Source organism: Haplochromis burtoni, unplaced genomic scaffold (assembly GCF_018398535.1).
Source record: "Haplochromis burtoni strain Fernald_Lab_line unplaced genomic scaffold, NCSU_Asbu1 Contig_313, whole genome shotgun sequence".
Taxonomy (NCBI): Eukaryota; Metazoa; Chordata; class Actinopteri; order Cichliformes; family Cichlidae; genus Haplochromis; species Haplochromis burtoni.
Genome location: NW_024582674.1, coordinates 342,237 through 353,405, shown reverse-complemented (window position 1 = coordinate 353,405; position 11,169 = coordinate 342,237). Strand labels below are relative to the sequence as shown.

General features: G+C 48.5%; 1 protein-coding gene across 2 annotated transcripts; it reads right to left on the bottom strand.

The window, feature by feature from the left end:
* Positions 1–76: 76 nt before the first annotated feature.
* On the bottom strand, positions 77–10,410 carry si:dkeyp-113d7.10 (zinc finger protein 16-like). Of its 2 annotated transcripts, none has more exons than XM_042228245.1 (5): positions 9,902–10,410; positions 6,883–7,179; positions 6,328–6,687; positions 5,602–5,819; positions 77–5,514 (listed from the first exon to the last, which is right to left on the bottom strand). In XM_042228245.1, exons 1-5 carry the CDS (start codon positions 10,140–10,142, stop codon positions 5,275–5,277), a joined length of 1,356 nt encoding a protein of 451 aa, XP_042084179.1. In that variant the 5' UTR covers positions 10,143–10,410; the 3' UTR covers positions 77–5,274. The 2 variants fall into 2 exon arrangements, with proteins under 2 accessions (XP_042084179.1, XP_005947212.1); XM_005947150.3 differs by having other exon boundaries at positions 9,773–10,409.
* Between the last annotated feature and the right edge of the window lie 759 nt (positions 10,411–11,169).

The window sequence follows — 11,169 nt, the reverse complement described above, 5'->3', positions numbered from 1 at the left end:
CAAAGAGAAATTAAAAATGCTGCCGTGGAAGAGTTCGGGTCTTAGGAGGTTAAAGAACAGTCAGCGTTCCAACCGGTAGTTATGAACATTTATTTGTTTCCTTTGAATGTTAACACTACAAAGTACCCATTCTGCTCGACTAAAACAGGCAATACATTTCTTTTTTTAAAAACAGCCACCGTAGCCTTCATCATCATCATCATCATCATGGCAGACCGTTGTAAGTTGGTGTTTAATGACATTCAGCCCATGCAGCGCTGATAAAACCAGGCACAAAGTAAACAACCAACACATCAGAGTCTGATAACTCACTCAGAACTGACACTGGTCACACAAGGTCAAAGGTCACATCAAGTCTGACCTTTAAAAAAAACAAAAACAAATCCTGAAGCATTCAATCTACCATTTGGCTGATGTCCATTAAAAAAAAAAAACACAATAAAATAAAAAAAAACAGGGAACATTTTATAAAAAGTATTGCATCACATCCAAAAAATGAGATGAACTGTTCTTTGACATACAGCGTTCATCAAGGTTAAACAGGAAGTAGAAATCCATATTTAAAGTTTAAAACAAACCCACCCCCGAATGAAGTTCCCCCGTGTCTTCACAAAGAGCCTGACTTACAGGAAAACCTCCAACTGGAAATATTAACATGAAAAAAACAAAAGAAAACAAACCCGTTCGCCCCTCATTCACACGTCTGTTCCCTGAGGAACTCCTCGCCAACTTTTAAGGATCTTTATTAGTTTTTCGCTCACACCCAAAGTTTTAACTACAAAGGACTGAAGTACGAGTACCACACAACCACTTTTCACTGCTAACAAAAAAGAAAAAGAAAAAAAAAAAAAGAGCTCTGCGATGAGATTGCACGAATGTTTCAGTACTAGAAATGATACGACGATGCGTTACAGCCACGGACCTCTTCTGGAAGAGAAATGCATCTGGTCAGCTACAAACATAATAAATGAATAAAGACCACCAGCAGGGAAATGTTACTCATTAATTATAACTTAAGAGACCTTTTACTACTACGTGAGATCAGGGTTTCACTCAATTTTCACCATCTGGAAAAAGTTCGCATTTTGCGTTGAGATTAGATCAGATTTAATGGAGCTCCAACATGGGCCTCAAACAGCACATAAACAAATGATGACAGTATTATCACGCATTTATGTTGATATCCAGGTTTTTAAACACAAAGTGTTACGCCACTCCTCTTCAAAGTTATTTCTAATATCATGTTTGTTTCTAGGCAGATGCATTCCTCTGTGTAAACAAGGACAGGAGGAGTTGTCATTGGTTAAACAGGTCACATGATATCTCCAACGATCAGTGGTCCGACTCTTCAGGGCAGCATTAAAGTCAAACAGACGAAGCTTGTTCCTACACACTGTACATAAAAGATGGACATAAGGCTGTTCTCTAGTGTCCAGCAGGAGGCGGCTCCTCTGGTCTAAATGGGAAAATGAGCATCCTGCTCAGCTGATCTGGGCTCAGCAAACCCTGTTCTGATGTGTTTATGGTTCAGGTCTGACTGAAGAAAACAGGAAGTTTATTTTGGAGATTTTGGTCCCATCAGTCACGGAGGGACAGGAAGTACGGAAGTCTGTGCAGAAATCCATCGTCTTAGATCACGTCTGCTTTCTGAAAGCTGAGACGGTAAAATCCATCAGCTCAACTCTTCATAAATGCGCTGACCACTGTTTATGCACATCTTTTACATACAGTCTATGGCCTGTGATGGCAGCTGTGTGACATAAAGAAAAAAAGGCCTGACGTCATCATAAACCTGTGATCTCTCATTCAGGTCATCTCCTCTGGCACCTCCGCCCAGTTTTCCCAGAGTTCTGTCCCATTACGCCGAGTGAAGCTGCTTCAGGCTTCAACTCTCAGGAAGTAAAATCTGACGAATGGAGCGATCCGGCCCGACCGATGGGAAGAATACAGTCTGGACTTTAGGTTCTGGGTTCGGTTAATTCTGTCAGCACAAGCAGCCACACAAGGTTTTCAAAAGTCCAACAAGTTCTCAGTTTTTACTGAAATGTAGAAATTTGAACAAAGCAGTTTTGTGGCTTTGTTCATACATGCACAGTTTAGAGGTCCAGAACCCTAAAATCATATTAAATAAAATAATAACAGTGCAAATTTAGCGCTTCACACATCTGAAGTAAAAGGAGAGCTCTGGGCTTCTGTCAGGAAGGCCACGGAGACCCGAGGATTCACGGAGCAGCTGAAAAAAGCTTTTACGTCCTGATTTATCCGCCGCCCGGTGTTTGGCATTCCTCATCTGTCTACAGCTTTAACCACCCCTGATACATGAAAACTAAAGTAGAGACCAAAGAAACGCCCCACAGCCACGTCAGGAGTGCCAATGTTGGAGTCTGTCCACCAGAGGGCGCTCTGCCACGTTCCTATTGGCCAACACAGTTGATGGAAAGGCTGCTGCAGAGAAGGATGCTGGGATAGGGCAAACTGGTTAATCAGTCAGCTGAAGAACAGGAGAGAGCGAGGGACGGCTGCAGGAGGCGCACAAGGAGGAAGCCTTAAAGAGAGATCGGCCAAATTGAGCTCAGGATTCGGATTTTCTGAACTTTAACGGACCGTCCGATCCTTCTTCCACCGGTGCGTAAAAACCACAAAAGCGAGCTTTTCTTATCACCTGATTTTGTACACACGGAGCAGCCACAGTCCTGACAGGAAATTAAACTTCTGTTTGACAATAAAAAGAATTTCATTTTTACTGTGTTTACATACACGTTTAAATTCTTCACTAATGTAAACAGTTATTTACTCAACTTGATATCAAAAAACCAAAAAAACAAACATTTTTTGTCAGATTTTGGATTCCGTATGAATCAAACCTTCAAAGAATAAAGTCCTAAAAAACAAAGAAACATCTCATGTCGAGTGCTTTTTATGTCAGACCAGGCCTGGAAAAAAAACTAAAATCTGCTCGTTGATCAGGTGAGATTTCGCCGCTGCGCTTCAGCTGAGGTAATGAGGTCTCATTGAAACAGGAAGTCAAAGAAACACTTGAAAAATGAGGTACGAAAACGAGACGAAGCGGTCGGTGAAGCAGAGACAGGACAGTAAAAAAAAAAAAAAAAAAGTCTGATTTTCGCCTGAGGTGACCAGAGTTCTGGATCCTCCAACGGTCAGACGGCCCCGGCTCGCAGACGGTTTCATTTTGTGCATTTCTGGTCCTTGTTCAAATTGAACCACGGAGCTCTGCAGAGCTCGCCGTCGTATTGCTTCAGAGTTGAAAAAAAAAGGTTCACACATTTACACAGCGTGAAACAACGGATTCTGTGATTGTTCGTGCTGACGTTTCTCAGAGATAAAAACTAACTCTCAGGATGAATAACTTCCTGTCACCTGATCCTTCCTCCCTCCATCCTCTTCCTCCAGCAAAACATGAAAACGACACGCAGAATAAATCTTTAGATTTTCTTATTCAGAGTTTGACTTGGCGAACACTAAAAGACTTAAAACAGATGTTTACGTTGCATTTAACTATTTGACAGAGTGAAAAATTTGAAATTCGTAATGAAAAATGTAAGAATGCAAATGTTAAAGCAAAAAAATTTAATTCAGGGGGAAAAAAATTGCCACTCAAAGTGAAACCCAATGTTATGTTTTTTGGTAGGAATGGGCTTCCGTAGAGGACACAGCAAACTTACCAAAGGTCAGTTCTTAGAATCAGTTCCAGCTGATGAGCTACGGAAGCCCAGTTGTGCAAGAAAAGTGAAGATTTTGCCTTTATAAAATCAAAATGTTTCACAGCCTAGTAAATCCTGAATTAATGAAGAATAAGTCAAAGTTTCAATCTCATAATCCAGCCTTCATGATAAAAACTGACTGCAGTTCCTCTGACGCCCAGCAGAGGCAGCAGTGAGTCAGCCCCCTTAGACTCCCATGTTAAAATAAACACGTTGGTCTCTGTGGATCATTTCCTCCTTTGTAGAACCTGTACGGGGCAGAACGTTTTCACAACTCACCTGTTTAAAGGTTGCATTATTAGGGGCGTGGCCTCAGATAGGTGGTTGGTGACACAGGCGGCTGTAGCTGCTAGCTTCACCTCACCCCATAATATGACTGCTGTGAGCTCAGCTGGTTTAACCAGTCTGAGCTGTGGGTAAAATGCTAACGCTGAGGCGACTCGTCGCTTCATGGAGTTCAATTATGTCTGAACAACAAAATATGAGAAAACAAAGAAATTCTGCAAGTGTGACACATTTTGTGTTGGTGAGATGGAAGGAGGAAGGAGCTCACCGCTGAGCTTCGCATTGGAACTGAAGACCCCTCCGATGGACAGGAAGTTGTTCCTTCCCTGTGTGTTTTCGTCCTCGGAGTTGATCGAGGAACGCTGATAAAACCACAGACATGGACTCAACGATAATCCAAAGAGAAACCTAAAAAAGGGCACTTCAAAACCAAACGAGTAGAAAACGTGTGCACGCCGCACAGACACAAACCAGCAGGCAGCGAGCAAAGAAGCCAAAACAAGCCTACAATTTACAGGAGGAGGATGTGCGTGTTTTCCCTCAGTTACCCCTGACCTTTGACCTCCTCCGCCTCAAAAGTTTCTGCACTGGTTCAGATTCACGCTGTCGAGTCACCTCCAAAAAACGTTTCCAGGTTCTCAAATGTGCGAATTGGCCTCCGTATAAACCCAAAGACATGCAGACTTTACACCGATCTTCCTCCTGAATTTGAGGCTTTAATTTTGAAATTGTTCTAATAAACTTCAAATAAATGTCAGATTTTTCCTCGCTCGTCTTCCTGTCAAACTGAAATCAAACAGTTTCAGCAGTTTGTTCCAGACCAAACGTTAGTAAACGTGACAATTTTAGATTTCTTTCTGTTTTGAGCTCAAATTTCAGAAAAATTACTGAATTAAAAAAAATAATCTGAAAATAACCGAAACGAACTTCAGACGCAGCCCGCGACTGTGTTCTGTTTTGTCTAAAGTTTTTCTGGTTGAGAAATAAAAAAGTTAGAGACCTGAAAACTTTCAGGAATTTTAAATATTTGAAGAAACAAACATCAAAGTTAGAAAAAAAAAACTTTGGCAGAACGTTTTCGTTCTAACGTTTCCTGTCGCTGAGCCGGATCGTTCAGAACCCGGGATCCTGCTCCGGGGGTACCAATGAGAGCAGGCCGCTCTGATTAGAGGTCAGTTTTGCAGTTACTTCCTGTGGCCTTCCAAACGGTCTGTGTAACAGAATAAAACGTCCCGCTGCTCTCGCCTGCGTACCGTCTGGTCCCAGATCAGGATTGGTCGCTGTGATGCTGAGTCCGGATGTGGCTGTGGAGACGTGTTGCCGAGGAGAACCTTTTACCGCAGTCGGAGCAGCGGAGTGGCGAGGCAGCTCCGGCGGGCGGCGATGAAGGCGATGATGTGGCGGCGTTTCCAGCGCTGTGAGTCTGGCGGTGAGCCTTCAGGAGGGCTATCCGGCTGAACCTGCGGCCGCACTCCTCGCACTCAGACCAAACCCGCCGCCGCTTCCGCTGAAAGACAGGAAGAGATGTCAGCTCGCCATCTAAACATTAAAAATCAACCTTTGTCTGCTTCCTGCCCTCTTGCGCGCTCCTCACCTTCATCCCTTTATCCTCCTCGTCTTCCTCCTCTCCCTCCTCCTCCTCCTCCTCTCTGCCAGTCTGAGCAGGCAGCTCGACGGCGTCTTGCGGCCTGATGGAGCCGTCAAACGCCAGACAGCCGAGCGTCTCCTTGGCGGTGGCTTCCTCATCGTCATCGAGCAGCTGGGAGGGGAGCGTGAGGAGGCGATGAAGCATGGAGGCTGAGGACCGTTGACCTGAAGGAGGGAGCGAGGTCAAAGGTCACGGTTTCAGATTCCTCTCAGTGTCAATAAAAACATCATCAGATATTTTTACAAACACTAAGTTTTCTGACTTTTTATTCATGAAACTAAAAATCATGCATCCTGTTTCGCCCACTTCTCCTTATCAGGGTCATGGGGGGTGGAGCCTATCACGGCTGTGACAGGGTGAGAGGCAGGACACACCTGGGCAGGTCGCACCCAAAACTAAAACGCAGCCATGCAATATTCATACATATATGTATGAAAACATATACATACTGGAAAAATACATATTAGTACATATAACTGATCATTAATGTTGCTCTTTTTATAGGATCCAGTTGTTTCCATTCACGCTGCTTTAGGAAGCGTAAACTTCACTGTCACGCTCTCAGATGTTAAAATGTTACTACTGAGTATTTCCTTCTTATTTAATCACACATAAACCTGTTAATGTTACATTGTTTCCTGAAGCACTGAGGATAAACTGCAGGTGCCTCACATGTGGGGCTGAGGGGGGGTCCGGGTGGAGGTCCGGGTGGAGGTCTGACAGCGGCGGCAGCGCTTATCAGACTGCCCGCAGCTTCATCTTCATCGGGAGAAAACACCTCCATGTCCTCCAAAGGAGTCCAGCGGGGGTCCTGCTGTGGGGAGGAGGGGGAGGGCTCCAGGGTCACTGCCGGGGTGGGGGCGGGGACAATATGAGTCACACTCTCTCCTAACCCCCGCCCACTTCCTCCTCCTCCACCCCCGCCAACCTCTTTGACGTTCCAGACGTCGCTGCACCACTTCTGACCGAAGACTTTGTCCAGGATGGGAACCCAGTCCTGAGAGACAGACAGGACGGGGGGACGCTCCGGGACTGGGGGGGGTAAAGAGGGGGAGGAGGAAGGTTAGCTTCAGCTAAAATAACAGTCACTCCACACACCTGATCTGACTCACCTGTAGAAACACAAAACAGGACACCAGCCACACCCAGTCAGGCTCACTGACAGCCAATCACAACCAACCAGCCGGTCAGAGTACGACACTCAGTTCCTTCCAGCTGATCACTCACCGTGTGTCTGCGGCGTCTCTTTGGACGCAGTGACCACAGCGACCTCCTCACGGGCGTCTTCTGAGCCGCTCGGGGACACAGAGTCGTTCTCCGAGCCCCTCCTCCCCCTACCGCCGCCTTTCCCTTTGTCCCCGCCTCCTCGTTCAGCGCCCTTTCCCAGCCTCTTCTCCAGCAGCTGCTGCTCTCGCTCCATCTTGGTGATCTCCAGCAGCAGGTCGTCGAATGACGCCTCCACGATCTTCGTCAGCTCACGCACGGCGAAGTCCAGGACGTGCTCCATGACGGACTTCAGCTGGTCTGTGGAACAGAGATGGGGGCGGGGCTAATTATTGGAGAGACTGGCTGTGAAATCACAGTTCATGATGAAACAGGTTGCAGGGCCAGCTGAACAGCGCCCAGCAGGGCAGAGCTTCACACAACTAAAACAACTATTTTCTGAAACTTTGATTGATCGATTGATTGGTTGGCTGATGGTTCTGTCACAGTGACAACGACTTTCATTAAAGCTGCTAGCAGCCGAGCAGCCGTCGCGGATCAGAGGATTTTCAGCACGCTACGATTCGGGGATACTTCAGTGACACTCTGTGAAACTCAGGCTTTCACCAGGTTCACCAGCTGTCAAGCATCGTCTGACCGTCAAAGCTTTTCCCTTCAGCATCGTCATCCTTTCTATCCACACACAGCAGTGTGACCTTTGACCTGTGGGTTGTGTATGAGGACGTTAGGAAGTGAACTGATGCTTTCTGACGCCGCCATCGCTGATATCCTGAACTCTGGCGATGCATGACAGTGACCTGGTAATCTCGGCGTGGGTGGGGCTCAGCAGCGTGTTTGTGTGCTGCAGTCGACAGATGTGCGCATGCATGCGAGAGAGCGTCTTTTATCTCCTGCTCACATGTCCCTGCATGTGGACGCTGCTGCAGTGCAGTGAGAGAGAGAGTGTGTGTGTGGCGTGAAGACCTCAGCACAGCGGGCGCTCATCGTGGGGTTACTCCGATTCAAATCATTTCCTGTTTTTTCCTTCAGTCTTTGTGGGAATTTCAGGATAAAGTGGAGTCCCTCACACTCCTGACGTCTTTCCCGCTCGTGTGATAAATTAAATGTTTCTCATCCTTAAACACGGCAGCTGCTGAACAGCGAGCGGACGTTTGCTCGTCAGACATTTTTCCAACCTGCTGTGCAGTGAGATCATTATGTAAACATCTGGAAAAAGTCATGTTATTGAATCAAAGTGCTCACAGTTTAAAACCTGCAAAGACGGCATAAGCAGAGCTCAGAGCTCTTTGGGTCTGTCTGAGCGAGCGCTCAGGAGAATCCTGCCGCAGGGACCTCACTGTAATGGCGAGTAAGGCGAACACACCGTGCGGGGGTGGATTCAGTTTCTGCATCCACGAGTCCACTCGGGTCCGACTTCAGCGTCATGGTGAATCATCCACAGAGAAACACTGACCGAGGAGGATTTCAGAGCAGCGTGACAGTTACGAGTTTAACCTCAGACTGAACCAACGCAGCTGGACTCGGTCAGAGCGCAGGGCGCCAACAGAAAATGTGCCGACACATTCAGCCTGAAACGAGCACGTAGGCGTGAGACGCCAGTCTGTAATGACCTCCTGACTCCAGCCGAGCAGTTTCCTGCAGGGTGATCATGACCCGACAGGACGGGCATCTGTGCGGTCATCACCTGTGTGGAAGAGTACTGAAATCGTGCCACCAGCCGAATCAGCTTCGTGCTGTGAAGTCTTTTCTTTCCACATGATTCTCCGGCAGGCTCCTCCCACCTCCACAAATGAGGAACGCCACACTTGCGGACACCCGTGGCCCGGAGCGGTCGTGCTCCGGCTGATGAATCTGACCCGACATCCATGAAACGTCACTGAGGCGTCACTCAAGTCACTGCGTCAGGTTGATAGTCAGCATGTCCTCCTCCCTTTCTCCTGCGGTCTTCTGCATGCCCCCCTCCTCCTCACCAGCACAACTCCTTTCCTGCGGGAGGGCGTGGCTTGTTTTACGATCCTCAGGCTGCACACCTCGCTTTTTATTTTCAGCCCTGCAGCGTTCACACTCGAGTTCCTTGACTTCTCCTCGTGAAGCTGCAGCGTTACCGTCTCTGACGTGATGCTCAGACGGACGATTACACGCAAACGAGGCGCTGAGTCCACGTTTCTCTGCAGGGTCACTGCGTCCAGCTTCACCTGTATCACAGACACATTAGAACCAATGGAAATGCTCCCCCGGCACACGAGTGTTCTCGTCCAATCACCTGCAGGCGTCACCTTTTTTCATCGAAAAGATGACATCACACCTGCACGTGCTAACACGTAGCATCGCCTCCAAACGCCACAGCCAGCTGCTCTCAGACTGGTCGCAGTGTTTCCATGGAAACCAGTTTGAGCCCGTGAAATACAGTCAAATCCAGCGAGCTTCCGAATGTCACGAAAAAACCACTAAAACACGTGGAATCGTTCACAAATCATCAAGTAACTCTGTCCACCGAACACTGCAGGCTCCTGGATCAGGGCTCAGCGGGCGCTCAGGCGTCCCACCACACGGTGTTTTACGGTTTCTTGTTGAAGGCTGACGTCCGGGCGAGGTCACCGTAAGTCGACCTGGAAGGACGCAGAGGTGGCGTCCGACACGTCGTTTGTCGTCCACCTGAGACCGAACACTGTGTCGGACGGCGTTATTGTTTGGAAGCTGATTGTTCAGTTATGGATGACGTCATAATTACGTTGAATTTGTCAGAACTAAAGTGAAACAGTGTGGAGCACGAGGGCTGCCTCACAGCGCCTCCTGCTGGCCAGCAGGCATATTTGTTTGTTTGTTTTTGGAAAACGGGATTAATAGGAAGTGAAACGTGTGTGTGTGTGTGTGTTGTGTAACGGGTGCCTACCCACGACTCGTCCTCTCTGCTCCAGACGGCGTGTGTCGGTGGGCACGCCAGGCCCCGTGCCCTGTCCCCCGGGCTGCTGCTCGGGTTTCGCCCGCCCGCTATCCGCCCTCTCCCCGGCTTTGTTCTTACCAGCCACCGGGGAGCCTCCTCCTCCGTCGTCTGAAGCGGAGGCTCGGCCCCGTTTCTCCCGCGCCTGGAGCTGGAGCCCGAGCCGGCGGTTTTCCTGCTCCTTCACGGCCGTCTCCAGCAGGAGGCCGTTCAGGCTGGAGCCCACCGTCTTGCTTATTTCCTGGACAGCGAGCTGAACGACTTGCTCGAGCACGGACTCCAGCTGGCCCTGGAAGAACGACATATACACGGCCCCGTTCATGTTTGCGCGCCCTGCGGTGTGAGGGCTCTCTCATTCTTCTGTGCCCGAGCCCCCAGCCCACCGCCTGCCCGAGTTCCCGACGGAAATCTGGGTTAAAATCGGCGGCGGGTCGCGGAGCTCCTCCAGCGGCTCTTCGGCGCTGCTGCTGCGGTTGCTGCTGCTCTGTGAGTCGCGCGTGTTCAGCCGCTCCGGAGGAGGCCGGAAAGACCCGAGTAGAGGCGCAGCAGCCTTTTCCCGCACACATGTCTTGGCCCACGCTCGCGCCCTTGCAGTCAGTCACGCCATTTTGGCTGTGAGGAAAATAACATCAGTCATTCCCAAACATCAGACTGCAGCCTGCAGCTGGCCCGGGGCCAGCCTCAGTATCTGCTGCAGCTGCTCATAGATGTGTTCCAGCACACAAAAGCACCATTATTAATTAATGTGAATCCTAAACTCAGTGACCTTATGCATTTAGTGGAGCCGCAGCACACACTGTATATAAAAGATGGCCACAGGCTACTGTTGCCGGTGAGCTCCGTCCTTTGAAGCCTCGCCTCCGTCACCGAGCTGGATCTTGGAGCCCGAAGTGAGGGTGGAGTTATCAACTTATGCTAGCATGCTAGGTGTGCAAGCTGCTTGATCCACAGGGAGCATCACACAGACATATGCTAATTAATGCTAGCATCCCAACGTTATACAAAGGCGGATTCAGGCTTCTGTGGGGAATCTTTGCATCACTGTTGGTATTTCTGCTCATGCTTAGCATTCTGTGTTAGTGTGGTCTTCTCTCGCTGATTTAGAAGCGATATCAGATGATGGAAAAATAAAATGATAGGACTTCCTCTGCTCCTGGGTCCTTGCTCTCTGGTTTCTCAGGTCAAACATATTTGTCCCTCATGGTTTTCCAGTTTGCACGTTCCCGACAGCTTCGTCAGTCTCTCTGTTCAAGTCACTTCAGGATTACTTATTAGCACCAAATCACAACAACAGTTGCCTGAAGTTGCTTTGGTATTAGTGACTCCTCACGTTGAAGCTGTAATTGTGG